Raw genomic sequence first — 19,347 nt, forward strand, 5'->3', positions numbered from 1 at the left:
TTAGTTACTCATATCATGTCATGTCATTCATTTCATTTCATTAATTCCTTTGATTAGGTTAATGTCAGGAAGGATATATGGTTGTAAAAACTCTCTACGAAGATTTGTCTCGCTTCACACTCGACTCCGTAGAGAAAATATTGATACAAAAGAACTTACTGGCCAGTCATAGGTCTCTGTCAGTTGAGCAGTAGGCCTACCACACAGTAAACCTGAGTAAACCTAATCACTGTTTTCATTTGAATTATCGTCTTGTGCCGCCATTTTCCCTGCTACCGGCATGTCATCAATCCAATTGACTTCATCTTCACTGCCATCTCGTCAGTCAAGGATCAAGAGAATTCAAGGTTCAGTCTTTCTTGGAACTTTTAAAAATAATTTATTTCCCAACTATTCAGTCCAAACAGTGAGAATCTATTCCGAAATGGTTTCTGGGGATGGTCTCTGATATTCCCAGTCGGTGTAGCAGAAGCCACCCCTGAATAAAGCTGTGCTTTGGTAGAAAGAGTGCCAAACAACCAGCTGATAACTAGCGTATGTTACGAGCTGTTTTTCCGACTACAATACACGGTGACTGGAAGCATTTTTTGGACAACTGCTGCTGTTCAAAGCCAAGCCCTTATTTTAAAGTATATTTCATGCTTGTTCTCCACATTTATCACATCAGGATTTACCGAAACAGCTGTAAATGAGATAAGAGGGACCACACTGTTTGGTTTTGGAATGCTATCAAGTACCAGCATAGTGCCAGAAGTTCCAAAAGGGGAAGATTAAAAATAAATAACAGGAAAGTTTGCCGCATTTATGGATATCTACAGGCGAGGCATTAATGCATTTTATTATCATAATGTCTAATTTCGTACAATCGTTGTCTCCATTTGTTTTAACGCATAGTATGTTTTGTTTGGAGTCTCCGAAAATTGTTAGGTGGGGGCGTAAATAACAATAACAATAATAACAACAAAATTCCTTATGATTGGATTGTTTTTATCATGTTTTTAACCTACTTCTCTCAAACAAAAAAAAACCTATATTGGCCCTAGTTACGAGATATTCAATGATCACTTTGTTAATGATCACACCTCCTATATTAATAGAAACAACCATGAATATTTCATAACTAAACATGTTTCCTGATCCTGAGGTGGTGCAACTATTTTTAGACAGGCCCCCAGTGGAAGGGAGTTGCACGTACCATTTTTACCGATATTAACCTTCCTGCCATTCGTAAATCTCTGGCAATATGGTACCAGGAATCGAACTCAGGTTCCTAAGAATGGCAGCTAATTGTGCTAACCCGTACGCTGACTGACACTTAACTACAAAACACAGACAAATATAAAGTACATGATTGATGCGTGCTTGCAATGCACAGGTCAGACATAAAACTATCCACCTACGTGTGCAACATCATCAGAGCTGCAGTAATAACTTTTTCCCTTAATATCGCACCGACACAGATAGGTCTTATGGCGACGATGGGATAGGGAAGACCTAGGTGTGGGAAGGAAATGGCCGTGGGCCTTAATTAAGGTACAGCCCCAGCATTTCCCTGATTTGAAAATGGGAAACCATGGAAAACCATCTTCAGGACTGCCGACAATGGGATTCAAACACACTATCTCCCGGATGCAAGCTCACAGCTGCGCGACTAACCGCACGGCCAACTCGCCCGGTGCACTACTACTACTACTACTACTACTACTACTACTACTACTACTACAAAACATTTCACTGAAAAAATTAACATTCCTAATCATCATTAACTTCTGAAAGGGGTTATATATTGGTAACTTTCAGTCGTTTACTGGCAGCCATCTTGTTTACAAGCGAATCTTGAAGTCTAGATATAGCCCACTTCAAACTAATATTAGCAAGCATATTACTGATATAGTATATTAGCAAAGAACATATAACATTGGATAGGAAGAATCCCTACACAAATCACAAATGCAACTCACCCTGCCATCTCTTGAGAAAAAATTGAATTACATAGTAATGTGAGATGACTGAACAGTTCCAGGGCTCAGGCCAAATGAGTGGAATTCATGTACTCTCGCGTCTACGGAGAAGGAACACTTACACACGGATTCAGCAAGATATCAGATGAAATGGTGTTTCCTTCTGGTGAACAGTGGAACTCAGTAGCTGTCGTACATAAAATGTTGCTACCTGTTTTCTACATTCTACATATGCACGGCAGGACGACGGTTTGACATAACCCTCCTATTCCCCCTATTTAAGTGACCACTCTTTTTGGTGTCCACAAACTGAAAAGAATTATTGACATGGAGATGCACGAATCCCTAGTGCTCCAAGCAATCTTATGCTTCCTAACAATCCGAGATTATTATACCGCATGACGGTATCCAGTCTTTTATAACTTTGAGCTAAGTCTTTTTGCTCCTATTTTCTACAGGAATAACAAGTTTTCTGTAGTCCTCCCTCTCCACGCCTCCAATTAACCACAGTCCTATAAGCCTCCCACTATTGTACTTTATCTTTCTGAAATCACTCTTATCAATTTTGGCAACACTGGGACAAACTATTTTTAAATTTTTTTATTAGCTTCCACCTCTCGACAGAAGTTGGACCAATGAACAATAGTTCTATTACAAAAACCCAACTAGAGCTTCACAATGTACCCAGGCATTTCGACCGAACGGACCACAGCATCAAACAACTTCAAATTTGAACCTTCGAAGAAAGTATTTTTTTCATGCACTCACAAACCAACCGCACCTGACACCCCGTTCGACTGAGACTACACACAAAAATTATACGATTACTGTTATTCACACACAATTTAACATCACGGTTACAATTTTCACACACATTATTACTTGAAAGCAAGTCGTGACGTTGATACAACTCCACCAAATCATTCACGTTCGCCTCAATCACGCATAAGACCTCATATTATTAACACATCCACCGCATGCAGCCGTTTCATGAATCATCAATCAGCAACAATCAACAATAAACTAATATTTGCGGAGACGTGTCCAATCGAATGCACTGCACTCGCCCACATAGAATGCTCTGCTATTGCCCTAGGCGAAATAGAATGCGCTCTTATCGCGCTACAGAAGGCTGGAGACATAAAAACCGCTTCGGAGCCCTAACCTGAGGGCTTACACCCCCAAGCCCCCCCTTTACTCGGTAACAGTCTAGTGGTTTTGTCACTAACCAGACCTAACCAATCCAAACCAATGGTACTGTCACCACTAGCCGGACCTAAACAACTCAGACCAACTTTGTCACAAACACGAATTATAAACTAATTCAGCTTTTAGCCACTGCCCAACATAGAATGTGCTGCTATTGCCCTACAGAACGCTAGAGGCCCCCAGGCCCCCTTTACTTGGTCACAGTCCAATGGTTTTGTCACTAGCCCGAATGATGAATTAATTCCGATATAGTAATTCAGCTACAGACTGATGTTAGTTCCTAAGTAAACAGCTTGGCCGCATTGTTGACCACGTCTTCAGTGAGAAGGCTGCGAAAAACGGACGACAGTCATTTCGCATGTAGCTGAATGTAATGAGTATTGGGTGGCACAGCATCAACTATTAATGCAGGACCTGCAAGAGGCCATCGGACTAATCTTTCTTCACGGAACCATCTTAACGTGAAAATACAAATTATGTTTCATGGTACATAACCTCTTGATTGTGATTCACTCCTAAAATTTGAGGTTAAATAGCGATCTCAGCAGTGTTTTATCATCGCCTTTAGACAGTGTCCGAAATAAAGTCTTTGCAATGTGGTGACCACATTTGGGCATTGTTTAACCACAAAATTAGTCTAAATACAGTTTCCGCAATTGGTCAGGTACAGTTAAAACTAATATTTGGCTTTTGGAGAAATATTATAAGGTACTTGTTTCTTGAGCCTGACACAAATAAGTACACATAATAGTGGCACTACAAAGTAGGCTGTGTGCACACATGTGGAGTGTAGTGATGGGACATTCGATTCATTTGATTCCGTTCACGTTACTGAATCTATACAGTAATCCGATTCATGGCACATTAGACACCGCTCCTACTGCATCTGTGTAGTATGTGCTGGTAAGACAGCAGCAACAGCATTCAATGCTCGCAGCTGCCATCTGGTCTTCGTACTATGAACTCCTTTCTTAGAAAAAAATGCTAGTCACACTAATACATCAAAGGTTTCCGGCGACGCAGGGTGGGAAAGTTTAGGATTAGGAAGGTAGCAGCCATGGCCTGAATTGAGGTACAGTCCCAGCATTTCCTGGTGTGACAATGGGGAAACTACAGAAAACCATCTTAACGGCTGCCGACGGTGGGATTTGAAATCACCATCCCCCGAATGCAAGCGCATAGCTACGCGATACTAACCGCATGACAACTCGCTCAGTCATTTTTGAAAATATGTATTTTTCTATCAGCTGAGCATTTTCATTTTTTAAAAATAAATAGTCATATTTTGTATAGGCTACCCGAGATGTACAGTAGCCGATTCAACATGCTGTTTGTTAAATTATTGCGTCTGTCGGCTCACTTACTGTCCACATATGATTGAAGTCTTGTGCAACGATGTGACATATGAACTGAAGGAATACTGACACGTTCTTCCCAATAAAAAACAGGTACTTTTGAGTGGTCATGAGTATGACTCAGTCGTAGGGCAGGCTAGAGTCAAGTTTAATTGTCAAATGTCAACTAAGTTATAATACCAACATTCATTAAACTAATAAATAATATAACCTAATAGCCTACCTACTTACTAGCTACTTCAGAATTATGTTTTGACTACCTTTTTAACACTGCAAATAAATCCATCTATTATTTAAACCTCCCTATAAGAAGAGGACAGTGAATGCAAATGGGTATTATTTTCATATGAGCTACCTACTTACTAGCTACTTCAGAATTATGTTTTGACTACCTTTTTAACACTGCAAATAAATCCATCTATTATTTAAACCTCCCTATAAGAAAAGGACAGTGAATGCAAATGGGTATTATTTTCATATGAGCTGAGCTCGAGAGTCCATTATAGCATACGATTCAGTGTACCATGGCTCACTGTATGTCTCGCTGCAGCGGAAGCTTGGCTCTCCACCAGTGTCCAGTGAGCCAATAAGGAGCCCTGTGTATATCGTGTCTCACTGAGCCGCGCTCATTCACGATTCTTTCAATGTGCCATGATTCACTGTCTCGCTGCAGCGGAAGCTCGGCTCGCCATCAACGTCCAGTGAGTGCGCCACACAGCAATGTCCGCTGGGAGTAAGGTGAATCGTGTGCCGTGAGCTCGCCGTTCCTGTGAATCGATTCACTCGGACACTTTAATGAATCTATACACTGTTTCGAATCGTGCATTCAGTAGCCAACACTAGTGGAGTGGGGGTTCGGATTCTCCTCACGCCAATTATCGTAAGTTTTCAGCTACCATGAGGCAAGAAAAGGGAAGGACTGGAAAAGACAGGCCATGGCCTTAATAACAGCCCGAATATTTGCCGGGTGTAAAAATGGGGAAAGGAGAGAAAATCTTCAGGGCTGCCGAAGGTGGGTTTCAATGCACTATCTCCAGAATGCAAGCCTACCTATTTGGCCCATACAAATCATTCAGTTACAGACTACCGTAGTTTCATCTTTACTTTGCTGATGCTAATTAGATTACACTCACCATAATGACAACACTATACTGAAAGCTACAAGTCATCGTACGGTGGCACGTCACCTTCCTGTTGAAAATATGAGATTTCATTTCCACCAAAGTGATGTTCTTATCTGCAGGCAAGTCATACTCATGTTTAGTCATACTGTAGTTGTGTATTGTCAGACAGATAACCAACTAACGTTTGGCGTGGTGGTTTTTTTAATATATACAGTAAAACCTCGTTAATTCGAAGTCATGGGGACGCAAAAATTTGATTTCAAATTACGTGATTTCGAATTAACCGTCAACACGTAATTTGGAAGTGACAACATATTCTAAGACCTGTTACTGCATGCAATTAATCTTGATTCACAGTTTAAACCTCTCAAATGCCATGGAAAACAACTATTTCCAAAATGTATCCAACAAGGTGCATTTACAATATTCAAATAATGCACTTGGATAACTTGCTGGCAAACATAACCTCACGCAATGAAATCAAAGGAAAGAAAACGTGATTCAAAGACTAGAAATCTATCCTGGCTCCCCTGTGCAAGTGCTTTATTTATTGTATTACTGTACTGAATGCATTTTAGATGCCTTGTACTTGCACGGAAAGTACCCGATGCCCTTAAAACATCGTGGCTTTTCGAACTTTCCTATGACGAGAGGAAAAAATGCCATTTATTCAGGGCATCGACCTAAGAAGATTTCTTGCCCCTACTTTGCACCATATGTTGTGAACCTGCGTGTATTTGACAATCGCGAAAGTGTAGTGTTGAATCTGAAGAAATGAACATTACGACAAAAACACCCAGTCCCCAGGCCAGGGATATAAATCAGTTACAATTAAAAACCCCTGACCCGGCAGGGAATCTAACCCGGGGCCGCCGGGTGACAGGCGGACGCGTGGCCCCCTCGACCGCAGGGCCGGACATGACAGGGGAAGGAAGTCTCACACTTCCGTGTGCACTGCATAGCAACACAGTACATTTCCCGGCTGGCAAATCTCTCCTTTAAAACCATAAGTCCGTTTGGCCTCAGCATTTAAAAAATAAACAATGTAGTTTCATCAGCATTGACAACATTGTTCGGTGCGTACCAATTTATTACCATTAGCCACGCTTTTTCGCCAAATGTCGGCATCGCCAGTGTTCGCAGATTCTACCTCTCCGTACACTGCCTGCTACGAGATGTTGTGGCGTTCCTTAAAACGCCGATACAAAATAATTAAGACTCCACTAGAACTTGGCAGATATGAGACGCACACTGTAGACATGCCAAAGTGGGCGAAAGTGCAGAAAGTTACCCTACACATTCCGGAAGACGTGTTCTTTCATGACGCGGAGAAATACTGAACTTCAATTACTCTGTAAAATACATTTTTTTTTTTCAAAATGTTAAGGCAGTTTCGAATTAAAAGTCAATTTCAGTTAACGGGGCCGACATTGTGCTTCAAATGATGAATTATCCGTATTTTGAATTAAACAATTTGAGTAACATGCAAAACCGAACTTCATGTTTCTGGGAACAAAAGCTGCTTCGAATTAGGGGAGATTTTGAATTAACAGATTTCGAATTATCAAGGTTCTACTGTGTATCTGAAGCCATCTCTTCAGTTTCGACTAAGTTACTGTAATTTATAACTGTTAGGCTCTTCAGTCTGCTGAAAACTAACTTCAAGTGCATAAATTTATAAACTACCTGAAAGAGAAAACATATGGTAGCACTATTACACTTGAAAAAGATACAACTTAAAATAGAATGAAGTCACAAATTATATATTGACAGTATTGACGAGGCTGATTTTTAAAGTATAACAGTGATTTCATTCAAGAATAGACTTTCATTGGTTGCGACAAGCGAAAGGTAGTATGGACGATACTTCTATTTACATTTTGGAACCAATATTGAAACTTGCAAAATATTGTTTATGCAATGGAACACCATGCGTAACTTACATGTCGTTTAGGTAAACATTGTCTAAGGCGTAAAACTACTCATCGTTTCTGCACTTGGGCCTTATAGTTCATCCATTTATTTTGTTTTATCCCTCATATCCCAGAGAGTATAACAAAATATACACAGCATACTAGTACTTCAAGCAGACAAATTCGTATCAGTTAGGGAAAAAACCCCACAATGTTTTAAACTGCAGTATTGTAACCTCTCAGCGACGGGGAACACAGGAGTGACCCTTTGAGTGCTGCTTTACCCAGCAGACAGAGGCGATTCAGATTAGAGCACTAAAAGAATGCAGCGATCTCACTAAAATTTCACTGTTAACTGTTTAACTCCAATTATTTTCAAATATTTACAGTAGACTCAAAAGAATGTAGTTTACATTCATTAACTTTAAATTTAGCTCTTACAGTGTAGTAATGGAGGAGACCGTCCACATTTTGTACGGAATGAATGTGACATTCTTGTATTTGTCTGGCCTGATTCACAATGCAACGAAATGTAGGATAATCGTTGCCTGGGAACGTTGAGTGGAAGAACCGGGATCAATAGTTCGAAGATTCATTTAGCACAAATCCCAGGTTAATGGGACAATTAGTTCATGAGAAGAAGGGCATATACTTTAGTGTGTTTTGTTATCCATTACTTGGCCAAACAAATCATGCCCTCCCATTCCTTACATTATGCATTCACTCTCACTTTGCTCAGTTCAGTCTTGTTTAGTGCTGTTATCGTCTGACTTATTACAATTTAATTATTTAACTTTCATTCAAACTACACTGTGCCATCGTTCCGTGGCATGCAATATCATGTTTCAAAGTGACAGCAAGTTAAGCAAATGTGAGTCGTAATATGTTTCAAGGCTTTGAAAGAATTCTAAGAATTCTCATCAGATGATGTCAACATTCATTAAAAAAAAATATGCTAATTTACACTATCAATCTACATAAGGCCCAATTGCAGATACACTGGAAACTCGATTCTGTTTTTTGGAGGGACCGCGGAAAAAAAACATACAACATGAGAAAACGGAAAATCCGGGAACAAATGAACCATCAACAATTTGGCAAAACATCACAAAAATGAAATATGTATACTTATAATCTTACAAATGCCCCTAAAATAAACCAAACTACAGCCCCAATGGGCCTTCTGCCTACCAAGTGACTGTCCTTGATCCGAAGGCCTGCAGATTACGAGGTGACGCATGTTCAGTTTGATGAATCCTCTTGGCCAATATTCCTGGCTCTCTAGACCGGGGTCGCCATATCACCATTAAATAGCTCCTCAATTAAAGGTAATCATATAATGAGTAAACCTGGAACCAGGCCTCATATCCAGGCAGAAATGCCTGATCTGAGAAGTAATCGAACCCGGGCCCTCCAGGTTAGAGGCAGGCAAGTTAGACCGCAGGGCTGGCTCTAAAAGTTTATTACCGGTACGCGACTTAAGTATCTCGAAACTTTACATTGAGTTTTACCGGGGAATCTTCCGTCAGTTTCCTCTGAAAACTTCGTCATATTCCTTTGAAAACTTCTTTCAGTTCAGCAACTTTGAACACCCAAACTCTTTGAAAAATCTAAATCCCGTAACGCCAAGCCAAACAACAATCGACCACAAGTAGTTTTTCATTCTCTAATCTAATAAAATAAAGCACATTAAGTACAAATGCATCTAACATGATTGAAAAATCCTTTTTTTTTTTTTAAACTTCCATTGTAATTTGGTCACCAGTTTACTGTTCCTAGTCAGTTTATGGAAATCTTGTACCAGGTAAATTAGGCCTAGGCTACATCTACTTTTAAAGGTTATGTTGAATGCAAGAACATGGTTTCGAAAGTATCAATCCTCAAGTTCTCATCTGCCCATCACTAACCACAATCAAATTGGAAAGTGAAAAAATATCATTAACACTTCCGAAATTACGATTATTCGCGACCTTGAACCCAGCTGGAAAGCGCGCTCGCTGTACGAGTCTGTACGAATGCGAGATACAAAGTTTTTAAATGTAACTGCGCAAATAAAACGACTGCAGCTTTTATAAAATTTTAACACAAAAACGTGAAATTCACAGTCTTATATTAGGACCAAAACGGTAATAGGCAATCCCAATCCTCCCATGGCTTTATGTACGTATGTAAGGTGCAACATCTGTTCTGGTCTCGATAAAATAATCGTATTTGATAATATTAAAATACTAAATGTGTTACTTAAGAAGGAGCAGTTTCGATTCTTGCCTGAAAGCCCAGTGACTATACAGTGCCCCGAGGGAAATGCCGAAAACCTGTTCGACGACACTCTCGAAAAAAATAATCAAAACATTTAAAAAGTATCTAACCCTGGACATAATGTAGACGTTTTGAAAATAAGAACATTTGACGAAACTCGTTTTGCAAATAAGAACATTTGACAAAACTCGTTCCGTCTTCAAATAAAGCTATCGAAATGCGCTCTGTCTCCTTCCAATTGTCGAGGACACTCTCTGCCATGGGCGCCCATATGACAGTTTTCGAGGGGGGGGTGCCTATACCTGAGGGTATGTAGTATTTTTAATATTTGGCAGATGGGTGGTGACTTGTATTTCACAGTAGAATAACACCCATGGTATCCCCTGCCTGTTGGTGGGGGGCAGTATTACCACTTCTATGTAATACAGACTTTTAAATCATTTTCTTCAAAGAAAAACACCTTACAACTTTCCTTTTCCTAAGAGCTAAAGGGGGGCCGTCTTTATGATTTCCAAGGATTCTCTAAACCATACTACCCAAATGTGATGCTAAGATGATCCCTTATGCAAGTTCACTGCCGATCGCTTTTCCAGTACAGTACCGGTACTTCTTCAAATTACCACAATGACGAGACGTCAATACCAAGATCCGTGCCGTAGTCCTTTCGTGTAAGATACAGTTTCTTGGAAAACACGTGATCGAGGATTTAGCGTTGATGGGACTGAAATTTCTGGACGGTTGATCCGGCAAATAGTTTCTTCGAGGAACGGATAATGCGGGATTTTTACAACGAATAATGCGGGAAAACGTGGTTTCCTGGAACGTATAATCGAGGTTCTACTGTATAAAGAGAAGTTTTAAGCCTTAACACTTAGCCCTCCTTTTTTTCTTAACACCCCTGCCTCTCCAGCTTCATTTAAGAATATGCTTGCAGAGGGATAAGAGACAGCACAAACATATTGACAGCATATTTATAAAAAATCAACTAAAGCAAACACAAAATAAATATAATACAAGTACAATACAGTATTCAGGTGCAATGTTAATCATTTTCAAACCTGAAATTATCTCTGACAGTCACTTTTTGTCTAATAGTGCATTGTGTGGAACTTCCCAAAACATTCGCCGGGATGTAATCCTGGCTTTTTTCTACAAGTACTGCTGAAAAACACAGTCTCGCGTCGTAATTCAGGCTTACTCTTCATTGCCATATTTAGAATTACGCCTAAAAATGCTTTGAATTCAGGAAGAGTAAAATCTACCCATGACCTAACAGACTCACATGTGAGGGGCTTAACTTTGTGAATGTTCACACTAGCATACCGATTAGCCACGCACACAATTTCCGACAATAACTCGTCAGTCGTGAATAATTGGAAAAAGTCAAGTTCGCTCAACCTTGCGATGACTTATAACCTGAAGTACCTGTGAATGGGCTTTTGAAGTCCAAGTCAGTGTCACAGTATTTCTTCCAGCCATCAATAGAGGTACCAGCTCTGCCATTTATCATTTTTCTCACTATCGGGATTTTCATTACTCAACTCACCAACACAATCTCGTTCCGCAATATCTTCCTCACCACTTATTTGAAAATCACTCTCGCTATCGCTGAAATCAACATCACTTTCACCTAAAAGTCTGGCTATTTCTTTCTCAAGCTGCTCGAATGACACCATGTTGCTAACCAACGTCTGTTCACAAACTCACACGGTCTTCAAAGAACGTGCATAAAGCCAGATTTCAAGGAGATTATAGCTACACATGGCTTCAAATTGTCGTCGAAGGATGGCAGTAGCTTACTGTACCTGTAATTCATGCACAAGTAACCCAACAAAGGAGTTATATAGGGAAGAAAATCATGTCGGGCATTGCCCGACATAAGATCTATGCGGGATATTCTCGTTGTCGGGCATGGCCCGCCGCATGAGTACTAAAGGTTAAACAATGCCAAAGTTACGCATGATGTTCCATTGCATAAACAATGCAGCAGAAATTTAAAACTACATTCTCTTAAGCAGAAAGAGGTTAGACTATTTCAAACACTTTAGAAAAGAAAATAACACTGATTTGGGCTGATTCATACATACACAGAAGGCAGAGATCTTCACCTTCAAAGATATACCATTTCCATCACAATTTCAAAACTTTACATGCTAGAACAAAATGAATTTAGGCCTACAGGGGTCTATACCACGCATGAAGTTTGGCAGCATGTGAAGAAAGGGGGGCCAAAATGATGTACGGAGCTCTGCGTCAAGGTGTTAAAGAAATAGAGCTGGCTAAGTATATTTCATTCATTATCCTAGTATGTTATAACATACATATTTTTCCAAACCCATCTCTTAGTAAAATGAAGTATGACAAACATAGGAATTATGAGAATAAGTATAGCTGTACATGCAAGCACAGAAATGGTGTCCCGACGTAAACAATCAACACTGCCCCACTCCAGTACTGAAAGGAGGTGAGGGAGTGAAGGGGTAGTGTCGAAGGCCACTGCTGTACCGAAAAAGAGGGGAGAGAGTGAACGGGTAGTGCTGAAGGCACAGTGTGTGTATTGCTATACATCGACCACAGTGCCCATTTCAGTCACAACAGTCTTGTAGCGGGGTGTCTACCTGCAGCAATGCGTTCAGCGTGGAGGTGGGGGTATACCATGCTTTGTTTATACCGGGACACCATTTCTGTGCTCGCATGTACCAATAATAATACACTATAAGGATATTCTAATAATGGATCATTTCCAAAAAAACTAAATCCATTCAAGCAATAAAAATTCAAATATGAATATCACAGCTGGAGCAACACAGAACCTTTATTCTGTTTCTCCAAGGTACTTACTGATTATTTCTATAAGAAGATCAAACATCTGTTTCCTTGGTAATAAAGCAGGATGATATAATTCTGCTTTATCACTGTATTTATTATTGGCAGTATGCTCTCTCATTTGAGCATGTTCAAGAATTATCTGCAGTCCAGCTAAAACCAAGGCTTCATCAGTCTTTGCTTGTGAGGATAACAGAGCTGAACGAATAAGAGGAAAAGTATAACAGAAAGCTGGAGCTGATAGGTGAAACGTTGCAGTGTCTGCAGTTCTGGCAGGTGTTTTAGCAACATCCCATAACACTACTCCTCGTTTTGTGGTGACAGTAGCTCTGTGTAAACATGCAACAACACGGAGAACAGATGAGGGTAGCTCTTCCTCTTCCCATGCAGGATCCAAATCACACTGTGGTTTTAGGAGACGAAGTGTAACATGAGCAATAAGTTCACCTGTAAATAAAATACATTATCTATTAAAAATTCCAGTATCATTTTCATATTATTTCAGATTGATCAATTTTATTGCTTTCCATTACACTGATGTACCATACTATTAGTGTATGGCAAAAGTCTCTTGTATGTTAAGTAAACCCACCCAAGTTGTCAATCTGGTTTCTGAATCAAATTTGTTCATTCGAAACAAACTTCAATGCAGGTACAACAGCACGATTGTCATGCTCTCTGGGGGAAAAAAGTAAACTTTCGGAAGTGAAACTGCCCGAGCCAGCAGAAAAAAATATACAATAAATGATCTACACAAGAAAAGGTTGGAAAAGACTTATGGGTAATGGTAAGTTGAACCAGGCTGTCTGTATTCTGACTTTGTTAAGGTATTAAATTGGACTGAAAGTCACTATTGGAAATGTTCCAAAAGAAGTTCTTGACCCAGAGTACATAATACAGTAGAACTTTGATAATTTAAAACCAGTTAATTCAAAATCCAGCCTTCTTATTCCCAGAAACATGAGGTACAGTTCTGATTGTAATTTAAATCGTTCAATTTGAAATAAGGATAATACATCATTTGAAGAAAAAGCACAATGTTTAAAATAACATTTATATCTTGGCAAGAATGTTTGAATCAACAATCCAAACAGGAAATAACAGCAGAAAATAAAATGTAAAGGGGAGGTTTAAATAACTACTAACAGGAATTGCATATGACCAAAATTAATTTCAAGGAGGTTTACAATACAGCAGAAACTACAGCATAGTTACTAGTTACAGGGAAAATGAGAAAGAAAGAATAAATATGTCACAATGGAATAATGGCAAAAAGCAATTGGTCAATACCTTGCTTAGACCCAGTAATAAATATTCTAACCAAATAATATTGAATAATGAGGAAATTATAATAAACTTCTCCCATACAAAAATAACTGGAACATGGCAAGGTTCCAATACTACAATAGTAACTTCAATATTAATGAGCAGCGACACAACTCGTACAATTCCTTTCCTTAAGGAAGAAAAAGCACTCATCATCTAATCTTGGGAAGTTTAACAGAATAACAGAATATTTCAACATAATTTATGCAAATGTCTTAATTGTTTAATTACCAAATCCAATCATCTAAACAATATCTTTTGCGTGGCTTAGCGACAAGAGTTCCATTATATACCACACAATTTATGCTTTATAATAAGCCAAAAACCAGTTTGTATCACACGGATATGACATTATCACTGGATAAGTTCGTGTTAAGGAAAATAGTAATCACACATCTGTTATATACTGAAGGTCGTACTCCATACCGTAATGTTAACTTGACCACATTTTGGATTCCTTTCCTACCACCAACTGCTTCTTCCAAATGGAATTAATGATTCAATTACGTAGTTTCTTCACCTTTAATCCATTACAGGGAACTGGGATGAACCCAGCTTCATTTTAGTGGTAGGACGCTGTGGCATGTTGGTTAACCTGCCCGATCACAAGACAACCTCCAGAGACTGACTGATGCCGTTAAGAATGGGTTCCTGGCGGCAAGCATACCATGACCAGCATGTGCGCTGATCCACATTTCCTGTATACTGTAGTACCTGTTTCTGTATACTGTACTTCCTTTTACTCTTAACAAACTATTTTGCAGTGTTATCGGACCTTTATGTTTTCTTATATATATATAAATGATATGAGTAAAGGAGTGGAATCGGAGGTAAGGCTTTTTGCGGATGATGTTATTCTCTATAGAGTGATAAATAAGTTACAAGATTGTGAGCAACTGCAACGTGACCTCGAAAATGTTGTGAGATGGACAGCAGGCAATGGTATGTTGATAAACGGGGCTAAAAGTCAGGTTATGAGTTTCACAAATAGGAAAAGTCCTCTCAGTTTTAATTACTGCGTTGATGGGGTGAAAGTTCCTTTTGGGGATCATTGTAAGTATCTAGGTGTTAATATAAGGAAAGATCTTCACTGGGGTAATCACATAAATGGGATAGTAAATAAAGGGTACCGATCTCTACACATGGTTATGAGGGTGTTTAGGGGTTGTAGTAAGGATGTAAAGGAGAGTGCATATAAGTCTCTGGTAAGACCCCAACTAGAGTATGGTTCCAGTGTATGGGACCCTCACCAGGATTACCTGATTCAAGAACTGGAAAAAATCCAAAGAAAAGCAGCTCGATTTGTTCTGGGTGATTTCCGACAAAAGAGTAGCGTTACAAAAATGTTGCAATGTTTGGGTTGGGAAGAATTGAGAGAAAGAAGAAGAGCTGCTCGACTAAGTGGTATGTTACATGTCATAAACCTCATTTTAGGTCCGTATTGAAATATTTTTAACAGTTCAACAATAATAAAGGTGTTTCAATACATGTAACTAAGAATTTAATTATGTAACAACTATAAGTGAAAATATAAGTATTGAATAGGTGGAATAAATTGAAACACCTTTATTAAGTGGTATGTTCCGAGCTGTCAGCGGAGAGATGGCGTGGAATGACATTAGTAGACGAATAGGTTTGAATGGCGTTTATAAAAGTAGGAAAGATCATGATATGAAGATAAAGTTGGAATTCAAGAGGACAAACTGGGGCAAACATTCATTTATAGGAAGGGGAGTTAGGGATTGGAATAACTTACCAAGGGAGATGTTCAATAAATTCCCAATTTTTTTGAAATCATTTAGGAAAAGGCTAGGAAAGCAACAGATAGGGAATCTGCCACCTGGGCGACTGCCCTAAATGCAGATCAGTATTGATTGATTGATTGATTTTGCTTTTCTTTTCCAGATTTATCACTTATGCCTAGAAAAGCACAGACGAGCTTCTGCGTGCAGCTGTCTCATTCAAAGCACTACGATCCGACATGCTTCTGCATTCTATGATACTGCTTCATACAACTCACTTAAATAACTTTAATTCATCACATACATCTTTTCTCTTCTCTCCTTTTATTCTCAATACTTTCCACCTTTTCGTACTCATTTTTGGTCACAATGCTAGAGTAGTTGTACCAGGTTTTCCTTCCTGTTAACCTTATTAAGCTTCTGCGAACTTCAGTGCCTGTTTCTCATAGATTACTATTTTCCCCGTTCTTTTCCATTATAGGATTTGTTGGGCATGGAGCTCATTGGTATTGGTGGTGTAATGATACCTGCCCGTGTTTTACACATGAAGGGAGACTGGTCCTGGTTTTTCTATTCCCTACCTTACGTAATGTATGGCACAGAATCACTGGCGCCTCAGGAGCAGGTTAGAGTCATACAGCACATTTGTAACAAATGGCAACAATTTCAATTGTTTACTATGATGCCATATGGAAATGTACAGAACCATGGTTGAGTACCAGGCTTACATATACCTTCTCACCTTGTGTGCCACCCACTGTGCGAAGTGCTCTCATGCTACTCCCAACCAGCATGTCTAAGAAGTATGTTCATACATTATACTCTGAAAGTTTTAAATCATTAGAGAGAATTCCTGTATCACTCTCGTCCTGGTATTCCATCTGGCGTACATTTTGCAGTAATATAGTAGTTCCCAAATCCAAGACTGATCTTTGTATGACTTGTAGAAGCAATCAAACTGTAATAGGGGAACTGTCAATTATGGATGAGGAGATATAAAGGAATCTGATGGAAAAGGTTATACAACATCTTAATCATGTCCAAGCAGAGCAGACAGCTTATAAAATCACCATAGAAAATTGTATAAAAGGGATTAGACAACTGCAAACACCTTTGTCTCTTGGGCCACAAAGCTGTAACACATACAAAGGCATAATACATTACAGTTATGATTTTGCCCAACAGATGCACTTACCATACGATCCACAACAAGTTGGACTCATTTTCTTTCTTACAGGCTACTAAGTGTGTCTCTTTGTTGTAGCATGTGAATCACTTAACAAATTTGTCCTGTACATTATTCCAGAAGCTTGTATTGCGGGTAAAGAGGAAATGCTGTCTTGTCCCTTGTACATCACTTGCAGAGCTCGATAGCTGCAGTCGCTTAAGTGCGGCCAGTGTCCAGTATTCGGGAGATAGTAGATTCGAACCCCACTATCGGCAGCCCTAAAAATGGTTTTCTGTCGTTTCCCATTTTCACACCAGGCAAATGCTGGGGCTGTACCTTAAGGTCACGGCCGCTCCTTTCCTACTCCCAGCCCTTTCCTGTCCCATCGTCGCCATAAGACCTATCTCTGTGAGTGCGACGTAAAGCAACTGTACATCACTTCTTGGAAAATGTTTTTATTAGATGAGCATTTTTTTTAGAATTCATGCTGATAACCATGTTGGGCAAAATAAACACATCTTGATGAGATACCTCATGGGGAGAGTTATAACAGGAAACAGCAGTTGCAAAATTTCATTTTTGCCAGTGGGACACACGAAATTTCGAACTAGTTTATATTTTGGTTGTTTCAAGAGAGCATCCCAGAAAAATTAAAAGTGGAGTTATTGGAAATGTAATTAATGTCGCCCATAAAAGTTGTCAGGTTTCTAGCCCTACTATTCCTGTCGCTCTTGGCATGTGTCTGTTAGGTCATCAGCCCAGAGGCTGGTTGGATCCTCAATTAGCACCACCAAAGGTTATGCGGTTATAAGGAAACCCCAAAAACCAATGGCAGCACCAAAATGAGGCGTACTAGGCAAGATGAGGAGTGAGGTAGTTTGCCATTGCTTTCCTCACTGGGTCAGAAAGTACTACTGCAGCACGACTGACCCTATGAGCAGCACCTTTCATAACACTCAGATGCACTAGTCATGCTCCGAATGTCATTACTCAGCACTACCCATACCCCCAGCAACTTCCATATTGTCACAGCCATGGATGTTGACTGGGACTTCGGTGAAAGCTACACTTTACTCTGGCCTGTGCCAAGAGATGGATGCAAAAGTACTGTATCCATCAAGAAATGACAGCAGGCAGGCTCTTGGCATAGAATCTGGAAATGTAATCAATCCTACATATGACTGGCAAAACAAGTTCCGTGCTGGAATGAAAAACATTCCACCAATAGCCCAGATACATCACTCTGTGTACATGAAAGAGCACCCAGGTGTAGTGTTGGCAAAAAAATCCATAGTTTCTGAAGTAGTACCCTACACCATTCTTCCAGAAGATCCATCACCTTTCAGTCATAAAACTTCAAGGACTTAGCATCGATAAACAGATGTATCTCCATGAAAAAATAAGACCCTCCGTATCAGAAGATAAGATATACCATGTCCTGCTGTTAACATCTTTCCCTGCTCCAACACCACCACCACCCCCGATCTCAAGTGAAAATCTTATGGAGCCTGCTTCTGTTTCTCCTCCTCTGCCAATAACTACACCATCATCATCTTCAAAAAGCGTAACGCCTTAAACAAAAAAAAAAAAAAACAAAAAAAAAAAAAAAAAAAAAAAAAAGTAAGGCTCAGAAGAGAAAAACCCCAACTCTGAGAAAATTCTCCCCAAAGAAGTAGTCTTGACTCACCTGCCACTTTCTCCCCCGCCCCCAAGTTGCTTTATGTCGCACCAACACAGATAGATCTTATGGCGATGATTCCTGCAACTACTGTGGAGAGGTAGGACATCAGGGCCAGACTGTGAATGGGCATATAATATGCCCAAAACCCAGGCTTCAAAACATAAATAATATATTCCTGTCTTATGCTGGCTGTGATTAATGATCATTAAGGTATGTGATAATTTTTGTAAAGTGCAGTAGTGTTGCAATTAGCTGTCTTCACAGACCCTCCGCAAGTCATAAATGTTAGTAATATTCGTAAAACATATCTACATCAGAATACTGGTGAACATGAAAATGTAAATGCCAGCGTAACTTCCAAATAGTTTAGTAGTTACAGTAGAACCTTGGATTGCGAGCATAATTCGTTCCGGCAACATGCTTGTAATCCAAAGCGCTCGTATATCAAAGCAAGTTTTCCCATAAGAAACAATTGAAACGCGGATGATTCGTCCACAACACAAAAAATGTATTTGCATACCATTTCTAAAACAAAATATACCGTAAAACAAAGTGCACTTTTCCTTACAATAGAATCATTGTTTGTGTGAGGGAGATGAGATGACATGAGAAGAGTTACTGTGTCGCACGAATTTCACTAACGGAATCACTGCTATCTGTTGGCTCACTGGAATAGTTTCCTTTTCCTGCAACTTTAATGAGGAACCTGTCCAATGACTGTTGATTTTGCCTCTTTTTGAGGATTTCATGAAAATGTGACATTGCATTGTCATTGAACTGATA

General features: G+C 39.5%; 1 protein-coding gene across 1 annotated transcript in view; it reads right to left on the minus strand.

The window, feature by feature from the left end:
* LOC136864677 (stalled ribosome sensor GCN1) overlaps positions 1-19,347 on the minus strand; it is a 599,881-nt gene that overhangs the window by 386,656 nt on the left and 193,878 nt on the right. Inside the window, exon 16 of the mRNA XM_067141987.2 lies at positions 12,663-13,094. Coding sequence (XP_066998088.2) covers positions 12,663-13,094 — 432 coding nt within the window. The remainder of the gene's footprint in view (positions 1-12,662; positions 13,095-19,347) is intronic.

Source organism: Anabrus simplex, chromosome 2, assembly GCF_040414725.1.
Source record: "Anabrus simplex isolate iqAnaSimp1 chromosome 2, ASM4041472v1, whole genome shotgun sequence".
Classification (NCBI taxonomy): domain Eukaryota; kingdom Metazoa; phylum Arthropoda; class Insecta; order Orthoptera; family Tettigoniidae; genus Anabrus; species Anabrus simplex.